Source organism: Barbus barbus, assembly GCF_936440315.1.
Source record: "Barbus barbus genome assembly, chromosome: 4".
In the NCBI taxonomy this organism is placed as follows: Eukaryota; Metazoa; Chordata; class Actinopteri; order Cypriniformes; family Cyprinidae; genus Barbus; species Barbus barbus.
Window position 1 is genome coordinate 5324815 of NC_136732.1, and position 27339 is coordinate 5352153.

General features: G+C 39.7%; 2 protein-coding genes and 1 long non-coding RNA gene across 3 annotated transcripts in view; 2 read left to right on the forward strand and 1 right to left on the reverse strand.

Annotated features, from left to right (window-relative positions):
• The window catches only part of LOC306866617 (NACHT, LRR and PYD domains-containing protein 3-like), an 80240-nt gene extending 68080 nt beyond the window's left edge, over positions 1-12160 (forward strand). Inside the window, exons 10-12 of the mRNA XM_079411881.1 lie at positions 6223-6393; positions 10700-10873; positions 11803-12160. Coding sequence (XP_079268007.1) covers positions 6223-6393; positions 10700-10873; positions 11803-11977 — 520 coding nt within the window. The 3' untranslated portion in view covers positions 11978-12160. The remainder of the gene's footprint in view (positions 1-6222; positions 6394-10699; positions 10874-11802) is intronic.
• The window catches only part of LOC306867355, a 1261287-nt gene that overhangs the window by 520996 nt on the left and 712952 nt on the right, over positions 1-27339 (reverse strand). The gene's annotated exons all lie outside the window — the stretch shown is intronic.
• The window catches only part of LOC306867163 (ribonuclease inhibitor-like), a 228849-nt gene continuing 213379 nt past the window's right edge, over positions 11870-27339 (forward strand). Inside the window, exon 1 of the mRNA XM_079412730.1 lies at positions 11870-11973. The gene's annotated coding sequence lies outside the window, so the exon portion shown is untranslated. The remainder of the gene's footprint in view (positions 11974-27339) is intronic.

Consider the following 27339-nt stretch of genomic DNA (forward strand, 5'->3'; position numbering starts at 1 on the left):
CATTACCTTGTCATAGTGTTTTATAATTTATACAAATAACTGTTATATATGCCAATAAAATAAATAAAATAACCATATTAGAATAATATATTACCTTATTTATTACTTATATTAGCGCTATATATATATATATATATATATGTTACGAATCCTGGCCATGCACTTCCGTTTACTCACCACCAGAGGTCACCCGCTCACCACATGGACTTTCACACTACACAGCACATTGGACTCCATTTCCCTCCATCCATTGCACTCACTAATCACTCACAGCTGTTCACATTGATCACGCCCACACCTGAGTACCATCTCACAATCCCAATCACACACACACACACACACACACACACACTATTTAAGCTTGGGACTTCTTCTGGCTCATCGCCGAGTATTGATTAGCCCAGCTATCTTACCAAGCGGTCCTTGTTTTCCATGTTGATTTCCTGTGTTCTGATTCCTGCCCGTTCTCCTGGATTATTCTCTCTGTCTTGCCCTGTTTGGATACTGTTTGCCGATCGTCGACCCACGCTTGCTCTAGGATTGCTCTTGTGTTTTGCCCTTGCCATACCTGTTTGCTGTGTACTGACCATGCCTGAATTTGACCATGTCTTCTAATAAAGCATTGCGAATGGATCCGCACATCTCACGTCTTGTCAACCCCGTAACTATATATATATATATATATATATATATATAAGGCTATATTATATAATCTAATATTATATAATGTTGTGCGCTACTGAAGGCCCACTGAAGGCTGGTGAGTATGTCACGCGTGCACTAATAGCACTGAAGTGAACTAACCCTGAACATAACCTGCTCCGGAGCAGGTTATCTTCAGAGAGCAAGTTACTATGGTTACTTACATACCCTAAAAGTAACCTCCAATTTTGGAACCGAAAGCCGAGTTTATCCGCTCGCTTATCCTCAAACTTACCCGGGTATGTCACATAACCTGCTTTCTGGAATACACCCTAGATACGAAGAGCTGTTGTTCTGATGTGTGTTGAATATGTGCTGAATAATAATAATCAAGCATTGCATTAGTTTAGGCAGGCCACGTCAGTCAAGCTCTCATCAGCTGATAGTCAGCTGTTCCTGATGTGTACCAATCCAGTCTCGACACTTATCACAGCAGTCCATTTAACTCCATTCTGTCAGCATCTCTTCTATCGCATCGCTGCTCACAAATCAAACTCCCTCCTCCAACCCCAGCTCCACCCAACTGAACCTGTAATCTAATCTGACTTTTGTTTCTTTTCGTATACACTTCACTACATTGCAAATATTCTCTACCATGTAATTGTATTTTCTACAATCATGTAAATTGTGAATTGTAATTAGGTAGGCATATACTGGATCTGTTCTGTACCCCTGCTCTCCCCGCTCTGTTCAAGCATGGCTGCATGGACAGGCGTGTGGAGTTTTGCCCAGAACAGAACCATACCACCAACACTAACTGTATGCAATATAATTGTAATAAATATACTTGACGAAAGTGGTCCTGTCTGAAATGCTGTTTTTGTGTTCAGGCTGAATAATTGTGAGCTGACAGAGAAAAGCTGTTCAGTTCTAGCTACTGTTCTCTCCTGCAAAACCATCCTGAAAGAGATGAACCTGAACAACAGTCGTCTGCTGGACTCAGGAGTCAAAGAGATCTGTGAGGGACTGAAGAATCCTGTGTGTGAGCTGAAGAGACTGAAGTGAGTACATTTCACCAGCAGCTACACTCAACACCATCTAAGTTCAGTACTAGGTTTCTAATTTTGATCTAAGTTTAGTACTAGGTTTCACATTTTTTTCTGATTTTAGTACTTTTGTTTTATTTGACAGCAATGAGATCAATATTCCATATTGGCTGATGATGGGAATATTATATATGTAAAAATATATAAATAATAATAAATAATATATAAAAAAATAAAAATTACACTCACCGGCCACTTTATTAGGTACACCTGTAAAATTGCTTGATAACACAAATTGCTAATCAGCCAATCACATGGCAGCAACTCAATACATTTAAGCATCTAGATGTGGTGAAGACGACTCGCTGAAGTTCAAACCGAGCATAAGAAAGGGGATTTAAGTGACTTTGAACGTGGAATGGTTGTTGGTGCCAGACAGGCTGGTATGAGTATTTCAAAAAATGCTGATCTACTGGGATTTTCTCACACAGCCATCTCTAGGGTTTACAGAGAATGGTCCGAAAAAGACAAAATATCCAGTGAGCAGCAGTTGTGTAGACAAAAATGCCTTGTTGATGTCAGAGGTCAGAGGAGAATGGGCAGACTGGTTAGAGATGATAGAAAGGCAACAGTAACTCAAATAACCGTTACAACCAAGGTATGCAGAATACCATCTCTGAACGCACAACACGTCAAACCCTGAAGCATATGGGCTACAGTAGCAGAAGACCACACCGGGTGCAGCACCTGTCAGCTAAGAATAGGAAACAGAGGCTACAATTCGCACAGGCTCACCAAAATTGGACAATAGAAGATTGGAAAAACGTTGCCTGGTCTGATGAGTCTCCATTTCTGCTGCGACATTCAGATGTTAGGGTCAGAATTTGGCTTAAAGAACATGAAAGCATGAATCCATTCTGCCTTGTCTCAACGGTTCAGACTGGTGGTGGTGGTGGTGTAATGGTGTGGGGGATGTTTTCTTGGCACACTTAGGGCCCCTTAGTACCAATTGAGCATTGTTTAAATGCCACAGCCTACCTGAGTATTGTTGCTGACCATGTCCATCCCTTTATGACTACAGTGTACCCATCTTCTGATGGCTACTTCCAGCAGGATAATGCACCATGTCACAAAGCTCAAATCATCTCAGACTGGTTTCTTGAACATGACAATGAGTTCACTTTACTCAAATGGCCTCCACAGTCACCAGATCTCAATCCAATAGAACACCTTTGGGATGTGGTGGAACGGGATATTCGGATCATGGATGTGCAACCGACAAATCTGTAGCAACTGCGTGATGCTATCATGTCAAAATGTTTCCAACACCTTGTTGAATCTATGCCACGAAGAATTAAGGCAGTTCTGAAGGCCAAAGGGGGTCCAACCCGGTACTAGCAAGGTGTACCTAATAAAGTGGCAAATGAGTGTGTGTGTGTGTATATATATATATATATATTTGTCATATCGGTGTCCTCTTATGCCAGATTCTTAAATTTAATCAATAAATTAAATCCGTTATGCCCCGTCTAGGGTAAAGGCGCAACATGAAAGAGTACAACACAAAAAAGTTTTGAAAAAATGAATGAACAGTATTTTGATGAAAACAATGGTTTAAAGATGCAAGTGGAATAATGGCTATTAACAAATCAAATTAAATAACTATCAACAACATCCATATATGGATTTTGAATAAATTCTGTTAAGTTTAACTATATCTTTGTAATGTAGAAATATTAAATGATTGCAAAAATTAAATAATTAGCTACTTTCTTAAATATGAAACTACAACTGCCAGTAGGTGGCAGCAAGTGACTGTCTAAATGAGTTGAGTTGAATCCTTAAATCAGCCGATTCGTTTAAAATGCTAATTTGTTTAACTTTGCAAACGACTGTACTTTGAATAATTTACTGGTCCGTGTAACACTGAGGAACAAAGCACTGTGCTGCTCAGAGATGCAGCGGTTCTGCTGTTTGTTCTGTTTATGAAATTGAAATTTGTGTCTGAAAGTTACTCAGTAACTTGTTTATTGTACATTTGTGATTTGTGCAGATATTCAGAAAAGCAGGATTATTATTTGTGTGATACACTAACTCCTATAGCAGGGATCCTCAAATCTGGCTCGTGAGATCCACTTTCCTGCAGAGTTTAGCTCTAACCCTAATCAAACACGTCTGAGCATGCTGATCAATGTCTTCAGGATCAGTAGAAAATCACAGGTAGGTGTGTTTGATCAGGGTTGGAGTTAAACTCTGCAGGAAAGTAGATCTCGTGAGCCAGATTTGAGGATCCCTGTCCTAATACCATATATGTTATTAAAAACAGAAACTCATTAAATGGCTATTTATATTTTTTTAACATCATTTTGATGACATTTCCGCCCCACTATGTGTGATGGCAGTGAGATGGGAGAGAGCTCTCAAAACTCTTCAGATCGCATAAAGTAGTGAAACATTAATATAATACAGAATCATCCTCTGTACAGAAACGAGGCGAGAACATATGAGAATTTATCTTTATATTTCTATATGTGTGCTCTTTGGGGCTAAAGTCTTGATGGAACTGTTTAAAGTAGCCATGTGATCATAAATTAATCGGCGCAGATGCAATTCAATATGAGTGACCTTCTATGTGAAATAATCATAAATGCTAGTTTATGGTGTTTGATTATGGCCTCGAAGTTCTTAGTTGGAAGCTGTTAGCCCCGGCTGACCTGTTCAGTCCTTGCGTCCGCAGTGGAAATGTTTCTAATAATTTCTGACTGGTATTTAACTGAACAAATCAAACAAACATATGTCCGACCATGGTTGTGTAATTTTATGATTGAACCACAGTGGTGACAGCGAGGTCATGACCCTTTACACAACCTGTGATGATGCGTTTCCAAAGTTATTAGCATCATAAAACTTATTTTATATATTTTCATGTCAAGAAAAAACTTGTATTTTTAACACTGCACTTTGTGTTCCCTTGGCATTAAATGACAGAAAACATGTTAATGCTGTTGTGTGAGTGTTTCTAATACACCAGCCGAGGGAGTGATGTCAAATGAGACATTTTTCTCTGTTCTGACCAATGCAGTCAATGATGACTCTTTTTCTCTCTCTTTTGTAAAGTCACAGAAATGCTATCATGGATTTTTCTTCTTGCAATTGTAGAAAATGAAAATGCAAAACTTGCATTTGTTGTAGTTTGCGTTCACCAATATAGAGCTTTACCAGCTATATTGTGAAAAGGGTCATTCAGTCCAAAATCCTGTAGTGCATATTTTTCATTTTCTTCAGTCTAGAACATGTACTTGTGTGACAAGCTGTGTTATAAGGAAGAATAACATCTTTTTTTAATAGACTTTCAGACTGCAGTATCACTGAAGAAGGTTATAAAGCTCTGGCTTCAGCTCTGAGATCAAACCCTTCACACCTGATAGAGCTGGATCTCACAGGAAATGATCCTGGACAATCAGGAGTGAAGCAGCTCAGTGATTTACTACAGGATGGACTCTGTTCATTAAAGACCATCAGGTGAAAAAAAACCTTCAAATATTTCAAAATGAACCACAGATGTGAAATCAGCTGTATGAAAATGGATAGAAGGGTCAAATGCATCGTTGTTGAATAGGACATGAACTGGAATTAAATAGCAGTTCAGAGAAATTCAACAGACACACAACCGAATTAGTGGCAAACATAATGTAAAAATATATCTGAAATCCTTATCTGCTTCCTGTAGGTTTTTGAAGAGTCCTGCTGCAGAGGAAGCGTGTGAGTATCTCACTGGAGTTCTGGGTAAAAGTCCATTACTACTGAAGGAACTGGATCTGAGTGAAGATAAATTAGGAGATCTGGATTGGGAGAAACTCTCTGCTCTTTTGATGGACTCTCACAGCAAACTGGAGAAAATAATGTGAGTGAACATGATTTATACATTGAAACCTCTTTGATTATTCATTATTAAAGACTGTCAGTAACATGTGAGATCAGATATGAAGAGTTGTTGTTCTGATGTGTGTTGAATATGTGCTGAATAATAATAATCAAGCATTGCATTAGTTTAGGCAGGCCACGTCAGTCAAGCTCACATCAGCTGATAGTCAGCTGTTCCTGATGTGTACTAATCCAGTCTCAACACTTATCACAGCAGTCCATTTAACTCCATTCTTTCAGCATCTCTTCTATCGCATCGCTGCTCACAATCAAACTCCCTCCTCCAACCCCAGCTCTACCCAACTGAACCTGTAATCTAATCTGACCTTTGTTTCTTTTCGTATTCACTTCACTACATTGCAAATATTCTCTACCATGTATTTGTATTTTCTACAATCATGTAAATTGTGAATTGTAATTACGTAGGCATATACTGGATCTGTTCTGTAGCCCTGCTCTCCCCGCTCTGTTCAAGCATGGCTGCATGGACAGGCGTGTGGAGTTTTGCCCAGAACAGAACCATACCACCAACACTAACTGTATGCAATATAATTGTAATAAATATACTTGACGAAAGTGGTCCTGACTGAAATGCTGTTTTTGTGTTCAGGCTGAATAATTGTGAGCTGACAGAGAAAAGCTGTTCAGTTCTAGCTACTGTTCTCTCCTCCAAAACCATCCTGAAAGAGATGAACCTGAACAACAGTCGTCTGCTGGACTCAGGAATCAAAGAGATCTGTGAGGGACTGAAGAATCCTGTGTGTGAGCTGAAGAGACTGAAGTGAGTACATTTCACCAGCAGCTACACTCAACACCACAGCGATGAGATCAATATTGCACATTGGCTGATGATGGGAATATTATATATGATACAGAATGTCTTTATGACCACATCAAACATTAGACTTTTAGACGCGCACTCCACTTCGTCTCAGCACCAGGTGCGAGTCAAATGAGCGTGGAAACACTACTGTGCTCGCAGTGTGTGCTCTTCAGTTGCATTGCAATTTTCATATCAAAGCGTGACAGAAACTATGAGCATCCAATGTGTAGTTACAGTTGAAGTCAAAAGTTTACATAAACCGTGCAGAATCTGCAAAATGTTCATTATTTTACCAAAATAAGAGGGATCGATCAAAATGCATGTTATTGTTTTTTAGTACTGACCTGAATAAGATTTCACATAAAAGGTTTAAATATAGTCCACAATAGAAAATAGGGTGAATTTGGGTAATCTGGGACATTTTTAGCAATTTTGACTTCTGCCATTTATTTCAATATCTAACACATGAGATCAACACATTAGACTTTTCTGAAATCCCTAAGATGTTTTCTAACCACACAAGAAGAAAGAAAGTAGATATTATACCCAGAGAAGACATGCCACATCTATTAGTGTTTTTGTGACAAAAAAAAAATGTACTTGAATTTGCTAATCTGGGACAGGTCACTTTGTAATCTGGGACATATGTATTAGGCCTAAAAAAGCCTATATTCACCATACTTTATGCATGCCAAACACAATATCACCAATTTTAAAAGAGCATTATGAAAAAAAATGACAAGTACAGAAATCTCAATAAGAAAATGTATATTCCAATATCAGGAAAATAAGTTCTATCTCTACACAGGATTAACGATCTACTGTGTTAATTAATTTAAAACTCTATTAAAATTGTTTAACATTGTATTAACATTTAAAAAAATCTACTAAAATTTAAGCAACAAGCAACAATTTGATTAACGGAATATTGGTTTGGTTATTCAAGTTCTCCATTCTGTAAAATTGGGGCTACTCGGGGAACAATACTGAATAAATCACAAACATAATTTGACAACAATTAGGAACATTGTCTTATTTATAGCAGATGTATGTCCTTAACATTAATCTAGTCAGAATCCTGTCACTGACCTTGTCATGTAATTCTCAGGGGAGCTTCTTGATTGACAAGTGCCCTGCCCCTTTCTGTGGAATCACCCCCATGAAGTCATGTGATTTCAGTCACATGACATCCATGCTAAAATTATAGTAAAAGCCCTGTTGACTAAATTTTGTTAGAACAGGAAATAAACACACTGGATTTCCCAGATTACCCGAATTCACCCTAATAGCTGAATTTTTTAAAATGCCGTTTTTTGTTTAGTGATAGTTGTTCATGAGTCCCTTGTTTGTCCTGATCAGTTAAACTGCCTGCTGTTCTTCAGAAAAATCCTTCAGGCCCCACAAATTATATGGTTTTCCAGCATTTTTGTGTATTTGATCCCTTTCCAACAATGATTGTATGATTTGGAGATCCATCTTTTCACACTGAGGACAACTTAAAAGTTATTTTAAGTAGTCTAATAAATGTTCAAATGAACAGCTCTTGTAATGTTGAATGGCTAGTCAGTGGTTAAATATTAGGGGGAAAAACTATGAAGGTAAACCAGTAGCAAAGCTCGAGAGATTGTTGATCTGAAGGTGAGAACTTGTCATATTAATATTCATATTTGTAAGTTGAAATTTACACTCACAGCTCTGATGTGAAAAGCTGAATCTTTTGATTTGCACACACGGACAATGATCAAAACACCGTGTTTTGAAGTCGAAGTGGCAAATTAATAGCTACAAATGTGTAGAATGATATTCACATAAAGAAAATGACACACAAATGTGTACGACATTATTTACTTTTGCACTTTACTTCAGTTTCACTGTACAACGTCAAGTCAGCACTTACAACCTCTCAGATCTGGCTGTACAATTTAAAATCCTGGCGCTTTGACTTTTGCTACTCCTTTTGCGGTATTCCTGTTGCAAAACTCACTTGTGCACTTGTGAATGCAGACGTGAGAGAGCAGACCCGGGGGGGGGGGGGGGGGGGGGGCTTTTATTGTGGCCAGCCTAAGGCACACCTGTGCAATAATCATGCTGTCTAATCAGCATCTTGATATGCTCCACCTGTGAGGTGAATGGATTATCTCGGCAAAGAAGTGCTCACTAACACAGATTTAGACAAATTTGTGAATATTAGAGAGAAATAGGCCGTTTGTGTACATAAAGTCTTAGATCTTTGAGTTCAGCTCATGAAAATGGGGGCAAAAATAACAGTGTAAATAAATGGACATTTGTAGAGGAAAAAGAAGCAGGCCTATCACTGATGAGTAACTGTTTTTACATATGGTGTACATGACTTTTCCATACCACGCCGTCACATCAGTTACCACCCCGTCACAGGGTCATTTTGTTAAAAATGTATAGAAAGGAAATTAAATGTTACATAAATTAATGCTGAATGATGTTCTTGTTGTGTGGACTAATCCAATAAATTTAAATCTATTAGTATTTTTTTAAGTGATTTTTTTTTTCAGTACAAACAATGAGGCGATTGAAATGTTGAATTAAATTTTTAAAGATTAAAAATCTAAGATTTTTTTTTATTAAATTACATGCTTTCTATTGATAGATTCTAAAAAAGGGATATTTTACTATTAGGAAAACATCATATTTAAAAAATCTATTTCTTGTTTTACGGCTCTAATGGTGTACATATTGTCCGTTACGGGGTGGTACAATAAAGGCACCCTTGCCTGAATAAAAAGGCCAATAATATTAAGGATTTTGTGCCTGAGGTGGGAAAATGTGTTTTTTGGAGGGTTAACATATCTTTCAAGCTTTAGCTTTTTTTTTAAAAAAGGTTTGTCTTTAGTGAAAATTTAGAAAGCTGCAAAGTGGAAACGACACCCGTTTCGTAGAATGACTCGGCTATGGTTTCCACGAAAAACGCGGACAGGATGACGGAGCCCATTCATAAAAACTGAATTTACTCTATAGCGCGGAATGCCACGGAATTCATAAATTGACGGATGAATAAAAGAAGGTCTGTCACTTAATTCGAATTGCGATATGAACTAGTGTATGTGAATATTAAAACGCAAAAAGACGGTTTAAATATTATATAATACTCTTGTATTACTTTTGTACAATGTAATGTATGTCTTTATATATTCCATTTACTGTCAAATTTAAATAAATCAATTAAATTATAAAAATAATTATTACAACCACATTAACCACTTAACTGTAGAAAAAAAATACAATTATTATCAAAACTTTTTTAAAGGAATATTCACACAATTTTTCTACCATGTTTTAATTGTAACAGTGAACCTCTGTTTGTTTGCCAAAACATAAAGGGGTTTCATTTTCATTTGATTAAAATAAATGTTTCATGCCTTCATTTGTTTATCAGAAAAAATAAAACAAGAATTTCTGGAAGAAAAAAAATTGTAGGGCGCTGTTGTTCAAATTGTTGAAATTGAGAGTTATTGTTTCACTGAAATAAATGTTTTTGTTATTACACAGAGAGTAAAGTACCGAAAAAAGGTACGGTCGGGTACCGGTACCGAATTTCAGGTCCTGATACCAGTACCGTACCGGTTAAAATGTGAACGGTACCCAGCCCTAGTCAGTGGTGTTTATATACATATGGGCATCAAAACTCACTCTGACAGAGGAGCTGTTAACTGGTCATGTTGAGCTGCCTTCAGATCACCACATTCAACAAATTCAGAATGTTTTTATTTGCTTTTCTGATTTGTGTTTTGATCTGTTTAGTAGTTCTGAATGGATCTGTATGTATTTATATACAGTCAGGTTAAGGCAACTGGTATAGTGTTCTGTTGGCGTCTCAGTATGGTCCTGTTTGCTATTGCAGCTTGACTTGTAGTTATAGAAAATACTCTCAACAAATGTGACATTTATTTTTTCCCCGGTTTTTGCTGTTGCACTGTATACATAAATTGTGAATTATGAAAATTACAACAAAAAAAACTTTCTTGAAACTTTCTTGCAGAAAATATAGCTTTGTGAGTATCATCCTCAAACTTAATCTAGAACTTGGTAAAATGATTATCTTTATTTAAAATGTTTCAAGTCTTAATGTTTTTCCCTTTGTTATACTGGGATGAATCATACTGGGATGTATGCTAAAATTGTTGAATGTGGCGCCCTACCTAGAAATATTTTCACCAGCCACCACCGACAGTATTGTTAGTTTAGTTTTTGATTATAGTTCATTTGATTATTTAAAACCTCTTTTCTGTAGACTCTCAAACTGCAGTATCACTGAAGAAGGTTATAAAGCTCTGGCTTCAGCTCTGAGATCAAACCCTTCACACCTGATAGAGCTGGATCTCACAGGAAATGATCCTGGACAATCAGGAGTGAAGCAGCTCAGTGATTTACTACAGGATCCAAACTGTCAACTCAAGACACTGAGGTGAGACGTGATCAAATAATACTAAATAAATGATACGTATGTGAATTATTTATATTACACATATATATTATATATTTCACTAATTCAATAAGATACAGATGCTGCTGTTGTTTTGATGATAAATGTCACCACAGTTTAGTTGTGTTAAAAGTTACAGGTTAATCAGACATTTTGGGTCACTAGATGTGCTGGTATTCAGTATTTTGGGGCCTCAATTAACATTTATGATTGTGTTATTGTGGACATTTCTTATGAAAAAATATTCAGTGTGACTTATTATCCTGATTGTTTAAGTGTTACTGAATGCACTGTACATTAATTTCCATCAAGCTCAGATACACAACACTGTAGATCTACTACAGCAGATCTATAACAGGCCACAAACATGTGATGTGTGTCAGGATAATTCAGCACACACACACACACACACACGTCTGAACCTGCAGTTCTCTCATAATGAGCAGAATTACTGTTGCATCAACACAGACATCAGTTAAATAAAACTATCCAGAGATGGTCTAAACCCAGATCATGTTCCCTGTTAGTGGATCAGCAATCCAGTGTTTGGTGAATTCTGCTACATAATAATAGGAAGAGCCGGCATCAAAAGATCAACTAAATATATGGCTATGAATGCTTAGCTGTCACAAGCTAGTTATCCCTTTGCTAACTCTCCTCATCTCCTGCTTAAAGCTAGAAATATCTTTGAGAATTTTTGAGAATTGAGAATCGTGATCTAGTGAGCTTTTGCCCATGAGTTTCTTTTAAAGAATTTACTTTGACTTTCTCAAAAATATTTGTATATTTAAATGTTCAATTGTTAAAACTTGAACTAGAGCTTTTCGTTACAAACGATGTTTGATGATCTTTAAATGTTTTGTGATGCAATACACATTGAATTGAATCCTGCTTCATCTTCTCTTCTGCAGGTTTTTGGGTCCTGCTGCAGATGAAGCCTGTCAGTATGTGACTGGAATTGTGGGTAAAAACCCGTTACTCCTGAGAGAGCTGAATCTGAGTGGACATAAACTAGGAGACACACGAGTGAATCAGATCGCTGCTCTACTGCAGGATAAACACTGTCAACTCAACACACTGCTGTGAGTATCTTACATCATTTCATGTGTCACATGACTAGTAATGTTACAGTAATCTATTTTAATTCTCATTTGAGTCCGACCCCACGCTATAAAGCTTAGAAGAGCCAAGATATTTTTTAATATAACTCTAATTATATTTGTCTGAAAGAAGAAATTCATATACATCAAGGATGGCTTGAGGATGAGCAAATCATGGGCTAATTTTCATTTTTGGGTGAACTATCCCTTTAAATGCTCAGGGGTTGGAGAAAATAATGTGAACACACTAGAAATAGCCAGTATTTTATTGTGTTTACCATCGTTTGTCTTTAATACAGCTTCCAACCTTCTTAGAATAGATTCATACAACTTTTGAATAGACTTCAGTTAAATGTTGTCTGTAACTTCTGCTGTGACTGCTGAATGTCTACTTGGTCCAGCCCTGTGGAGCCAATTTTGTGACTATATTCTTCTAACAAATCCAGTGTTTTGCAAATAAACAAATTCGCTTTGCAAAGAAAAACTCGACTTTCAATCAAACGCAAAGTGATTTGCAAAATACAAAACTCTATTTGAGAGAAAATGCAGAGGTATGGACAAATATATGTATTGTGTGTCACAACTGTGAGACTCATTTGCCTTTTTATGAGGAAACTTAGATTTTCTCATGCGTGCGAGCAGATTTTCTCACAAATGCAATTGAGCAACTTTCTTTTCCAAAAACAGTATCCAATACATTTGCATTTTAGTATTACGATGTATTGTGACCCGATATATAGTTATACCCCTGCATTGTTTTGAATGTTGAACAATTGTATCAACATTTATAGCCTATGTATTCTATATCCCGCCATCCAACAGAGGATAAGAATGGATCAGTTTTTTTAGGGAAAGACTGCCTAGTTAAATGTTTAGACATGTCACTACTGATTTTTGAATTTCTTACAGCACTTATTGTGAATTTCACTGACTCTGTAGTAGGGTCACTTTGTTAAAACATCTATATGGTTAATTATAGATATAGTAAGACAGAAACTCACCTGTTCCCCACTCATGTTGGTCTGAAAGGGTAAACTGGTGTTTCGGGTCTCAGGAGACTAGCGTAAATGAACCAACAGCGCTATCTGCTGCTTTTGGAAAAGAAAGTTGCTCAATTGGATTTGTGAGAAAATCTGCTTTGACGCGTGTGAGATAATCTGCCTGCACGCATTTGATCTTTTTTTTTTATTTATTTTTTATTTTGATGAACAGTTAAAAAAGTATTTAGTCAGCCACCAATTGTGCACGTTCTCCCACTTAAAAAGATGAGAGAGGCCTGTAATTTTCATCATAGCTATACCTCAACTATGAGAGACAAAATGAGAAAAAAAAAAATCAAGGAGATCACACTGTCTGATTTTTTAAGAATTTATTTGCAAATTATGGTGGAAAATAAGTATTTGGTCAATAACAAAAGTTAATCTCAATACTTTGTTTATACCCTTTGTTGGCAATGACAGAGGTCAAACGTTTTCTGTAAGTCTTCACAAGGTTTTCACACACTGTTGCTGGTATTTTGGCCCATTCCTCCATGCAGATCTCCTCTAGAGCAGTGATGTTTTGGGACTTTCAACTCCCTCCAAAGATGTTCTATGGGGTTGAGATCTGGAGACTGGCTAGGCCACTCCAGGACCTTGAAATGCTTCTTACGAAGCCACTCCTTCGTTGCTCGGGCGGTGTGTTTGGGATCATTGTCATGCTGAAAGACCCAGCCACGTTTCATCTTCAATGCCCTTGCTGATGGAAGGAGGAATTTCACTCAAAATCTCATGATACATGGCCCCATTCATTCTTTCCTTTACACGGATCAGTCGTCCTGGTCCCTTTGCAGAAAAACAGCCCCAAAGCATGATGTTTCCACCCCCATGCTTCACAGTAGGTATGGTGTTCTTTGGATGCAACTCAGCGTTCTTTCTCCTCCAAACACGACGAGTTCAGTTTTTACCAAAAAGTTATATTTTGGTTTCATCTGACCATATGACATTCTCCCAATCCTCTTTTGGATCATCCAAATGCTCTCTAGCAAACTTCAGACGGCCCGGACATGTACTGGCTTAATCAGGGGGACACATCTGGCACTGCAGGATTTGAGTCCCTGGCGGCGTAGTGTGTTACTGATGGTAGCCTTTGTTACTTTGGTCCCAGCTCTCTGCAGGTCATTCACTAGGTCCCCCCGTGTGGTTCTGGGATTTTTGCTCACCGTTCTTGTGATCATTTTGACCCCACGGGGTGAGATCTTGCGTGGAGCCCCAGATCGAGGGAGATTATCAGTGGTCTTGTATGTCTTCCATTTTCTAATAATTGCTCCCACAGTTGATTTCTTCACACCGAGCTGCTAGCCTATTGCAGATTCAGTCTTCCCAGCTTGGTGCAGGTCTACAATTTTGTTTCTGTGTCCTTCGACAGCTCTTTGGTCTTGGCCATATTGGAGTTTGGAGTGTGACTGTTTGAGGATGTGGACAGGTGTCTTTTATACTGATAACGAGTTCAAACAGGTGCCATTAATACAGGTAACGAGTGGAGGACAGAGGAGCCTCTTAAAGAAGAAGTTACAGGTCTGTGAGAGCCAGAGATCTTGCTTGTTTGTAGGTGACCAAATACTTATTTTACCGAAGAATTTACCAATTAATTAATTAAAATTCTTACATATTCGATCCACTTGGACCAAACTTTTCTGAATACATTCTTCTGAAGACGGAGGGAAAAAGTAATATTTTCCATAACATAAATATCATTCACAATATCCATCCATTCTTGTATTGTGGGGGGTTCAGGAACCAACCAGCACCTTGTAAGTGCTTTTTTACCAGCAATTGTTAGAATGTCAAATAGGTATTTTCAGGCCATCTTGTCTGGAGATTAGTATTTCCTAAATATAATGTGGAAAAGCGCAAAGGCAGTGTAGTGTTAAAAATTCCTTTCACTGCTTTATGAAGCTCCACCCAAAAGGGTTTTATCACTGGGCATTCCCAGAATATATGCCAGTGATTGGCTTCCCGAAACCCTCACTGTCTCCAACATTTTGGTGTCCCCTCCCTCAATATGTGCTTTCTGTTTCGGTGTAATAATAAATCTGATAAGACATTTCCACCCAAATTCCCACCATATGTGAGAATTAGCACATTTCCATGGGAATCTCCATATATCAAGCCATTCCTCATTCGATATTAAAAAAAATTACCTTCCTTTTCTCATTTTTCTTTAATATATTCTGTGGTGGAGTTTTTTTTTAATCCTAAAACCTTTGTAGAATTTAGAGATGACACCCTTATTTAAATCACCTTGGTAAGCACCTGTCAATATCTTCAATATTGGGTCATTGTTTTCAAAATGATTGCATAGCTGGAGATATCTATAAAAATCAGATTTCTCAAGGCAGCACTCTTTCTTCAAACTTTCAAAGTCTTTCAACTCTCCCTTTGCCTTAAGAGAACAGAATGTTGTTATTCCTTTTGAGACCCAAAATTTGAATCTGAATCTATAATCCATTCTATTCTTTCTCAAGGAAAGAGACGGCATTCCACCTGTGTGTATCTTTTTTAATTTTTATTAAAAGTGGGTTAAAATTTGCCTCTGCTATAGAGGGTGACACGGGATTGGATTTTCAAACCTCTCCCGTCCCACTCCCACAAAAACAAATCTCGTCCCGTCCCAATCCCATGAAAAAAAACGGAAGAATGACTCTCATTCCCTCCCACTCCCGTGTTGTTTTTTTGTTGTTTTTTTGTCTGAAATCTGTCATGCCACCTTGAATAAAAACCCAAAATGTAGTTTTTTGTTATATTGAACTAAAAGCTAGCTTTGCACAGTGTGCATTGCACACATTAAATTTCATGTAAATCATCCATGTATTTTTTTTTTCATTTAAAAGTAGACATTTCTCTCTATAGATATATTTTTCAAAGACAGAGTTTCAAAGTTTCTCGCTCAAGTTCACAGAGACCTAAAGTGCATCCTGTTTGCTTTAAAGTGCAATGTTTCGTTGTTATTCTGAGTGCACACAAATAAACGTAGAGTCTTTACAGATTTAAAAGATGTATTGGGCTACTTTTATCTGTATGACCAAAAATTACAGAGATTTTAAGAGCAAGTGAGCTCACCGCCGCCTGTCCTGCAGCGAGTGCACTATTCAGCTTCCACTCTCCACACAAACACTTCAATAGCACACATTTCTCTAGGTTAACATCATATTGAGCGGCCATGTAAAGTTGCTACTACATAGGCTACATCTTTCAGATGAAAAGCCATATTTGAGGTCGATGAATGATAGATGAGCGTTCGGATGTCCTGCCCGAGTGTATTACCAGTTACCACATAGACCAGCCGTTAACAATCTGTCTGTCACGGACTGCGTCATTCACTTAACCAGCCACACCAAAGCAAACAGGAGGAGAGCATAAAGAGACAGGGCAACTAGAATTGTGTTCAGAATTAAAATATACAGTTTATTTATATAAAAGGTATATTTGTGTATAAAGTTGGGTATCATTACTATTCCCGGTCCCGCCCACTTCCGCTGACATTTTTTCCTGTCCTGTCCCAATCACGTGATTCGTAGTGATTTTGTTTCCCTTCCCGCGGGATTCCCGTGATCCGTAGGATTCCCGAAAAAGTTTCAGCGTCTACTCTGCTAGTGTTGAAGTTTCTTTCTTTGAGTATATTCCTAAATATTTCAGCGAATTCTGATTCCAATTAAGGTTGAATTTATCTTTAATATATTTTGACGGTGTATATCACTGCAAAAAATGCTTTTCTTATTTAAATTTTTGTCTTGTTTCCAGCCAAAATATCTAAAAATTCTTAAATCAAGAAGGATTTTCTAGAGAAGTAAAAATGGTCTTGTTTTCAGAAAAAAATTAAGTGAGTTTTTGCTTAAAACAAGCAAAATAATCTGCCAGTGGGGTAAAAAGAATAAATAAATAAAAAATAATCTTGTTTTCTGTTTGACATAAGATTATTTTTCTTACCACATTGGCAGATTATTGTTGCTTGTTCAACAAGTTATCTAGAAAGTCAACCATGTCTGTTCCTTCTTTATCTTCGGGTATTCTGTAAATCCTTAAATTATCTCTATGAGCTCGGCCCTCCTGGTCTATGAGTCTGGCTTCCAGATTAGCTTGCCGCTGTGTTAGCTGCTTGATTAGCGTTGATGCTGCTTGAAGCACGGTTTCAGTTTCTTCAATTCTTTCCTCTACCTCCTCCAGTTTGTCGTTTGTTCTCTTCAGTTCTGGTTTAATGTCGGAAAGCTGCACCTTATTATCCCTTCTGAATTCTCGGAGTTTGCTGAGGATGCATCGCAGGCTAACTTCAGAACGGTCTTCGCCATGTGGATATGATGTCGGCGAGCTGCTTCTGCTACCTTGCCTTGGTTCAGGGTCATTTTCTACGACAGGTGCATCTCAGAAAATTAGAATATGGTGAAAAAGTAATTTTTTCTTGCAACTTATTTCAAAAAGTGAAACTTTCATATATTTTAGATTCATTGCATGTAAAGTAAAATATTTCAAAAGTTTCTTTGTTTTAATTTTGATGATTAGAGCTTACAGCTCATGAAAGTCAAAAATCAGTATCTCAAAATATTAGAATATTTACATTTGAGTGTCAATAAATGACCATCCATACAGTATAAATTCTGGGTATCTCTTGTTCTTTGAAACCACAATAATGGGAACACTGCTGACTTGGCAATGGTCCAGAAGACGATCATTGACACCCTCCATAAAGAGGTTAATTCACATTCAGGGTCATTACTGAAAGGTGTGGCTGTTCAAGGAGTGCTGTATTAAAGCATATCAAATGCAAAGTTGACTGGAAGGAAGAAATTCACTTTGCTACCATCTGGTAAGCGCTTCCGTAGCCTGATGACAAAAACTGAGAGACTGACAGGGGTAGACAATAAGGGAAATTTGCCACTGGCCCTCCGGGCCAGTGTCTTTTGAAGTTCACTGGCCCAGGTCAACGCATCAGGTATTGATCCCAATAATCACGAAAAAGAACAGTTTGCTTGAACAACATGAATAACATTTATTTTTTTTAAGGTAGGTTTAGTACAAAGTGCAGCAAAACTGTGCAAAAACATGAAACAAGTGCAAATAAACCTATTGCATAGGATTCATTCTCCGTAGTCACACAGCAATTCATTATATTATGTTCATACCATAGGTTTCATACACGTTAACTTTTCTCTAACTTACTTGTCTGCATATGTGGGCATTGATCTGCAGAGCTCACAGTAAACCTCTTTTTTTTTCTTGATCGTAGCCCAGCTAGGGGTGGGCGATATGGGAACAATATCATATCACGATTTGTTTTAGAAATATCACGATTCACGATTTTATCACGATTCTTTGTCAGCCAAACTAGAAAGACAAAGCCAAGGTAACAAAAAAAAAAAAAAAAGACATGGCAGATATTTAGGCCAAAGTGGGCGAAGATAAAAATCTTTGTCATCATTCTATCTTTCTTATTTTTTAATAAGAACAAAGATACAAATTACAAATACATATAATATACAAATAAAACAAACAGTGCTTTATTTTCAGGTACAATAGGTGTATTTAGCAGAGCATTCAATGAAATTGAATGAACAAATATAAAAATAAAACACTAGATAGACTGATTCCTAAAGCAACTGTATTAATGTTTTTCAGTCAAGAATAGTGAGTGATTTTTCTCTTTGCGTTTTGTTGTTTTGTCAACGTTAAATTAATAGTTCCCCCAAAAATAAATATTCTGTCATCTGTCTGTCAATTCTGTCATAATGTTTTATTTTTATACCATAATTTACTCAAAAGTTGTTTTAAACCTGAATGAGTTTCTTTCTTCTGCTGAACATAAATGCTATTTTGAAGAAGGTGGAAAACCAAACAGTTGCTGGTCCTCAGTGACTTCCATTGGATTTTTCTTTCCTGCTATCAAAGTCAATGTGGACCAGCAACTGTTTGGTTACCCTCATTCTTCAAAATATCTTATTTTGGGTTCAGCACAAGAAATTAATAGTGGTTTGGGACAACATGTGAGTGAGTAAATAATGACAGAAATTACATTTTAGGGTGAACTATCCCTTTAATGACAGTCGACAGCATGTTTAGTGTCCTGTCCCTTTAAGAGCTGCACGCATCTAATATACAGGCACGCATCCGTTTCTCTCTTAACTATTTACTTTCATTTTAGAGATAACCAACTCAGTCTGTAAACCTTGTGTGTTTTGACAGTATTAGCGCAAAAAATAAGTTAGTTGAGTAATCAGGCGCTGTTAGACAGGCTTTTTAGTGTCCGTGCTTCAGGTGTATCCGCTCAGTAAAAGCGCACGTCAGACCAGCGCACGAATGAAACATTTAACCAGCAAGGCTTGTGTGCAAATAATGTACTTTTGCGATTGCGAATAAGTGCAGTGTCCTGTCAGAGTAACTCTACTGCTATATGTCCTGTTGTACAGTAAATAGAGACGGAGGCACCAGAACTGTATTTGACATAATGTGTGCTGTAGCACGATACTACGATATTTCTTCAAAAGCAGATCGTGGAGACATTTTTATCATCCACGATCAAAAATCGTCATATCGCACACCCCTAAGCCCAGCCAATTCCAGCGGTCTCGCCACTGGAGCCGAAACTTTCTCTGCCTTTTCTTTTCGTATTCCCTTTCGCTTTCCCTCAATTCCTCTGGTGATTTTCTCTTCCTTGCCTTCTCTTTTTTACCCGGCGTTTGGCCGGGTGATGTGGGTTTCAGAAACATGTAGCCTAGCTTAATAGTAGCTATAGGTAGGTGCTGAGCAGCAGTGTGCAGTTTGTGCGCGTAACCGCGGGAGCGAGCAAGGTGGTGCAGGGATCACGTAACGTGTTAGCGGTGGTTACCGAGACGATTAAACAGAAATCAAAACACAGAACCACAGGTAATTGATGTGAAATTAGACTTTTTTTAATCGAGGCATTATTTTTACTGGCCCCACCGGGCTAGTGGTTGGAGCGATCTGGTGGCCCTGACAGTTTTAAAAGTACGTCCGGGCCACCGGGCCAATTATATTGTCGACCCCAGACTTAGGAGGAGCTTCTTCCCCCAGGCCATCAGGCTCCTAAACTCTAACTCTGTCATAACATCTCACGTCTCCATGTAAATATCACTATCAATAAGTTACTCATAATTTTTCAACCTTGTATTGCTGCTATTTAAATACCCTGTACAACAGTTTTGCACATTGTTTTGCAAATTCCTTCTTATATTACTATTTAAGTCAACAAACATACTAACCTACATACTATTTATATTTTTTATCTTTTTATTTTATTCTTTTATCTTTTCTACTTTTCTTTTTCTTAATATTTATGTACATTCTGTGTTTTGTATTCTATATAATTGCACTGTCCTTGGAGCGGACCTGACTGACAGTTCACTGCTGGGTATACTCTGTATAATTGTGTATGTGACAAATAAAAATCTTGAATCTTGAAATTGGGTAGGAAAATGTGCACAAACAACAGAGATGACCGCAAGCTTGAGAATACACTCTTAGAAGAAAAGGTTCTATATAGAACCTAAAAAGGTTCTATCAGGCGCTTCATATATGGAACCCCTAAAAGGTTCCATATAGAACCCTTTTTAAGGGTTCTTTGTTGCCAAGAAAAAGGTTCTATATAGAACCCTTTAGGGGTTCTCATCATGGGATCATTCTTTGGATTTAATTGTTGTTTTATTTTAATTAAATTTTAAGACTTTAACAGTTCATATAGCTAATTTATCACTAGAAATACGTCTCAGGTTACGTATGTAACCATGGTTCCCTGAGAGGGAACGAGACACTGCGTCCTCTAGAGGTCGCTATGGGGAACTCCATCTACTTGACCCATGTCTTAACCTGTTAACCTTCAACCCCATTTAGGGCCTCGCAGGTGAAAATAACCTACCTGAATTAAAATGGTAACAGTTTGTGACAAAGTGTGCTTACACAAACAAATTAGGTATCTTTGGAAAGAAGAGACTCTGGGCTTTACTATCTATCATCCAGAGTTGATAATGCTCAAAAAGATAAAAAGTTATAGACACTGACGTGCCTTGAAAAATATTTTTCCACACTGAATGTTTTTTTATTTCATATACAAATACATGAAATAAGTCCTGGAGCAATCCAGAAAAGTAATGGATCGAAAGCCATGTGTCTCATCAGTTCATATTTCAAATTTGAAGAAGATACCATGAAAAATGAGATTCCTGCAATATTTTTTCTGAAACTATTTATAGTCCCCCCACCCCCCTGTTTGAGGAAAAATAACCACCAAATGGATTACAGAATTATACAAGCTATTTTAGTCATTATACATGTTCCTGCATAGTTTTTCAATTATAAAATAATAGACAGATTTATTTGAGCACTAAAAAATACAAAAATAATTATTTGAGTAATAAAAAAGGAAAAAAAATAGAAAAAAATGCTTTGTATATAGTATGTATACTGAAGTATTCTTCGTTATTCGTTATTACAATGATAAATATCACTGCCAGACGTGAAGTGATATTGCCAGACATGGTCATAGAGTCAGTAAACACACGCTGATGTGCTTCCATTCAGATTATAATCAAACAGATGGGCCATATAATCAATAATAGCTGATCAATGAATCACAATGATAGCCGTCATAGAGTCGCTAATAAACACGCTGATGTGCGTCCATACAGATTATAATCATGCAGACACGGCCACATTCCCCACACAATACACACACACACATATATAAAAAATGTAGAAGAAAAAAAAAACAGTTTTTTATGGATAAAGCAGATCGCTAAGTTATGCCCCGCTCAGATGACAGCGTGCGTCACAGAAGCGTCACTGCCGGCAGGAGGGAGCGCCAAATTCAAATAATCTATATTCCGCTTTTCTGAGACTTTTTTTTCCGTAGACGGTCTCATTATGTTTGTAAGACCGTATTCTACAAAATCGTTTTGTTTTTTTACCACCAAGACGCTGTTTTTGAGCGTAATTTATTCCATAACGGACGCGAACAATAACTCTCTCAAGAAATGAAACGTAAACAAAGGAATATTCATCCTTATTACAACGTTATTGTTTCGCTGGACTAAAAGTGCTCGCTGGGATGTTTTTCTGTGGACCCTTACCTCTCTAACTAAACTGGGATTTCAGCAGTGGACGCGTTTGTGGCTCGTTATTACAATGATAAAGGTACGTACGGCTTTTTTACTCTGCGTGTTTGGATGTGTACTGCTTACACAAATGTAGCAAATTTGTGCCACTCATTCCTTATAAGCTTTCCATCGAAAAACAGCGATCTGTCGTCGATGCATGAGGCTTAGACCCTCAGAATGATATAAAGTTTGTAAAGATTAACTTTGTCCCGTTTCATTTATTCTATTAGAAAACAATGACACATGCAAACAAAGAGCGTTCAGTGCGAGGTCGCTCTGGTGCAGGCTAACAGGTTAAGCATATATACAAAAACACCAAATTTTGGCCGGCGACAGCCTATTTCCGGGAGAAAGCATCATCCATTTCTTCGTCTGAAGCGGCATCCGAAGCATGGCCTGAAGTCTAGAGGACGCAGTGTCTCGTTCCCTCTCAGGGAACCATGGTTACATACGTAACCTGAGACGTTCCCTTTCAAGGGAACTTCGAACTGCGTCCTCTAGAGGTCGCTATGGGGAACGATATACCCACGCCGCCATGCTGAGGGGAGTGCATGCTATTTCCACAAAGGCGAGCACTAAGCATCAACTCTACCAAAAAGAATAAGGGAGTTGTCCCTGGGATGAATTGACGGCTGTCAGTGACATTATCCCCTTTGGCCAAAGGCCTGAGTTGCATACCCCGGAACTCACATGATAGAGGCCGGACCTCCTGGACCCAGGGTAGAGCTCAAGGCTTGGAATCATAAAAGGGATTCCTTTAAGGGGATACTACCAAGCGCTTAGGATAGTAACTAAGCCTGGCCTGTCACCCAGGGGCTACTGCTTGCTCCTACAAGAGCTCGCTGAAGGAACTGTATCAACAGATCCTTGGTAGTAGCCCCTGTTCAAGTAGTATCACTGGGAATACATAGGTAGAGTGGGGCCCAAGGTGAAAATGGGCCTAACCGACTCAAAGAATGGGTACGAAGCCGCAGCGCGTAACCCATACCATACAGGATTTTAGAAAAGACCGCAAAATACTTGGTGAGCGATCTTACCACAGCGTGGCTTTCAGAAAGTGCACAAAGCCTAGCGTGCACACTTACCATAACATGGATTTGCAAATTTTATTCTCCAAATGCTCTGGAGGGAGCAGCATGCTCATAGGTGACCCTCTATAGCGAGCGGAGCAATGCCAGCTCAAACAACCGGGAGAGCTCGTGAGGGAGCAGCATGCTCATAGGTGACCCTTTAAATGAGGAGAGCAATGCTAGCTCTACCAAGACAGAGCTCTGGAGAGCAGAGAATTTAACTCTCAGCATGAGAGGGAACTTAGATGCTCAGAAGGGAGCGGCATGCTTATAGGTGACCCTCTATAAAGAGGGGAGCAGTGCCAGCTCGACCAACAAGGAGAGCTTGTGAGGGAGCAGCATGCTCAAAGGTGACCCTCTATAGTGAGGGGAGCAATGCTAGCTCTACCAAGAAAGAGCTCAGGAGAGCGGAGAACTTAACTCTCAGCATGAGAGGGAACTCAGACGCTCATAAGGGAGCGGCATGCTCAAAAGTGACATCATGAGAGGATACTCAGCACATACATAAGTAGAGTGGGACCCAAGGTGAGAACCGGGGCCTGACCGACTCAAAGAATGGGTACGAAGCCTCAGTGCGTAACCCATACCATACAGGATTTTAGAAAAGACCGCGAAACACTTGGTGTGCGATCTTACCACAGCGTGGCTTTTAGAAAGTGCACAGAGACTAGCGTGCGCACTTACCATAACATGGATTTGCAAATGTTATTCTCCAAATGCTCTGTAGGGAGCAGCATGCTCATAGGTGACCCTCAATATTGAGGGGAGCGATGCTAGCTCTACCAAGGCAGGGCTCTGAAGAGCGGAGAACTCAACTCTCAACATGAAAGGGGACTCAGACGCTCATAAGGGAGCGGCATGCCCGTATGTGACCCTCTTACAGAGAGGAGAGAAATGCCAGCTCGACCCACAAGGAGAGCAGCATGTTCATAGGTGACCCTCTATAATGAGGGGGAGCAATGCCAGTTCCACCAAGGCAGAGCTCTGGAGAGCGGAGAACTCAACTCTCAGCATGAGAGGATACTCAGCACATACATAAGTAGAGTGGGGCCTAAGGTGAAAACCGAGGCCTGACCGACTCAAAGAATGGGTACGAAGCCTCAGCGCGTAACCCATACCATACAGGATTTTAGAAAAGACCGCAAAACACTTGGTGTGCGAGCTTACCACAGCGTGGCTTTCAGAAAGTGCACAGAGACTAGCGTGTGCACTTACCATAACATGGATTTTAATAACGTTTCTCTCTATCAGATGCTCTCTGGGGGGAGCAGCATACTCATAGGTGACCCTCTCTCAAGAGAGGAGCAATGCCAGCTCGACCAACAAGAAGAGCTCGTGAGGGAGCAGCATGCTCATAAGAGACCCTCCATAGTGAGGGGAGCAATGCTAGCTCTACCAAGAAAGAGCTCAGGAGAGCGGAGAACTTAACTCTCAGCATGAGAGGGAACTCAGACGCTCATAAGGGAGCGGCATGCTCAAAAGTGACCCTCTAAAAGAGGGGAGCAATGCTATCTCGACCAGCAAAGAGAGCTCCTGAGGGAGCAGCATGCTCACAGGCGACCCTCTAAAATGAGGGGAGCAATGCTATCTCGACCAGCAAAGAGAGCTCCTGAGGGAGCAGCATGCTCACAGGCGACCCTCTAAAATGAGGGGAGCAATGCTAGCTCTACCAAGACAGAGAGGATACTCAGCACATATATATAAGTGGGGCCCAAGGTGAAAAATGGGCCTAACTGACTCAAAAAATGGGCACGAAGCCTCAGCGCGTAACCCATACCATACAGGATTTTAGAAAAGACCGCAAAACACTCGGTGTGTGCTCTTACCACAGCGTGGTTTTTAGAAAAGTGCACAGAGACTAGCGTGCGCACTTACCAAATATGGATTTTAGAAACCGTATTGTCAGATGCTCTCTGGAGGGAGCAGCATGTTCATAGATGACCCTCTAAAATGAGGGGAGCAATGCTAACTCTACCAAGAAAAAGCTCTGGAGAGCGGAGAACTTAACTCTCAACATGAGAGGGAACTCAGACGCTCAGAAGGGAGCGACACGCTCATAAGTGACCCTCTAAATAAGGGGAACGATGCCAGCTCAGCCAACAAAGAGAGCTCAAAAAGGGAGCAACATGCTCATAAATAACCCTCTAAAGTAAGGAGAGTAATGCTAGCTCGACCAACTATGAAAGCAACCTGACAAGGAGGCCTAAAGAAAGGCCTGACGTGCTGAGGTTTCTGAATAACAGAGCTCTGGGAGAGGAGACTCGACTCTCATATGAGAGGAAACTCAGACGCTCAGCAGGGAGCGGCATGCTCATAGGCAACCCTCTATAGCGAGGGGAGCAATGCCAGCTCAACTAACAGGGTAGAGCTCGGAGGGGACAGCAGCAACGAGGAGCAGGTTGTTAAGTAACAAAGCTCTGGGAGCGGAACTCTACTTACAGCAAAAGAGGGAACTCATACGAGAGCAGTATACTCAAGGTGACCCTCAACAGTGAGGGGAGCAAAAACTAGCTATACCATGATAAAGCTCTAGAGAGCGGAGAATCTACTCTCAGCATGAGAGCTCAGACACTCAGGAGGGAGCGGCATGCTCATAAATAACCCTCCACATTCTAGGCGAGGGGAGCAAAGCCAGCTCGACCTACAAACAGAGGGATAACTAACAACCCGAACAAGCTGCTGGAAAAAGTATCAGGGTAATAGGTAGCTGAACAGAAGGCAACAAGAGCTCAGGGAAACTGCTACTTAAAACCCTAATAAGGGTGGGCAGTTCTAAGCTAAACCTCATGCACCTATTATGGCCTCGTTTGAAGAACAAAAGGGCCAGACTTAGAAAATGCTGCTCCTCAGAGCCAAAGCATTGTACTCACCATCCATGGATCCCGCGCAGAAGAACAGTCCAGTGTAGGGGCTGAAATAAGGGTGCAGGAGGTGCTCATCTAACCTCAGTCAGGTGGTAGAAAACTGAGGTTGAAGGGGAATTAGAGAGGGGAAGATGAGGGCTTTAGATATACAGGCCCCCTGAGGGAAGGAGAGATGTTCAACTCTTACCCTGGCCTGGGCGAGAGCGTTGCAACGCCCCGCCCGGACCACCTCCCTCAGGTCTTGCTACCTCTCTTTGACCCGCGCCACCCTTGAAACCCTACCCACAGGCGGGGAAGGGCGCGAGTCGCGACACTAGCCTTCTGTGCCCATCTCTGATCCTCAGATCGGGATGGGCCAGGACCCCTGCGCTGTTTGGGCTCAAACCTGGACCTTCTCATTTAAATTAAGGTTTTAAAAGCCGCTGAACACGCCTTTGCCTCCCTAAACTTTTAAACCACCGACTCGACGAAGGTACCAAAAAGTACAGAAGGCGAAACCGGAGCATTGAGAAGAAAGCCCTTCTCTCTCTTCCCAATATCTGCCAGGTTCACCCACAGATGTCTCTCCGTTACCACCCTGGCCGCCATAGAACTGCCCATAGCAGAGGCGGCCTGCTTAGTGGCTCAAAGAGCCAAATCGGCGGTGCGGCACAGCTCAGCAACCTCGTCAGGTATATATATATATATATATATTTTTACAAACCTTTTATACCTTTTTTACAAACCTTTTATCCAGGTCTTTCAACAGATCAGCCTGGTATGCCTGAAACACTGCCATAGTGTGTTATGAGGCGACAGCCTGACCTGCTGCTGCGTATGCATTGCCATTCCAGCAGTTTTTTTTTCTCAGATGACGTCAGCAAAATCGCGTCATTGTCATCCAACAGCTCGCCCTCGCTCGCGACTGACGAGCGCGAGAAGGAAAACCCCTTCTATAACTCATTGGCGAGAACCACCTGCAAACCCCATGAGCCCATTTTCCTCCGTGCTTCAGCAGCGGAGAGTCCTGAACCGCGGGAAGCAGACGGCTGCCCCTCTTTCCTCGAAAAGAGAGACAGACGAGAGCAGAGCTTTTAGAAAAACGCTCGCAGTACGCGCAGCGCGCAAAGATCATGTGAGTCATCAAGCATCAGATAACGTGGATACGGATGCACACATCTCTTAAAGCCTTGCTAGTGCTCGCATTACAAAAGTAAACCATACTTATCTTGTAAGATGTACGCTTCAAACAAACAGTCATTGAAGACGAAGAAGAGGATGATGCTTTCTTGCG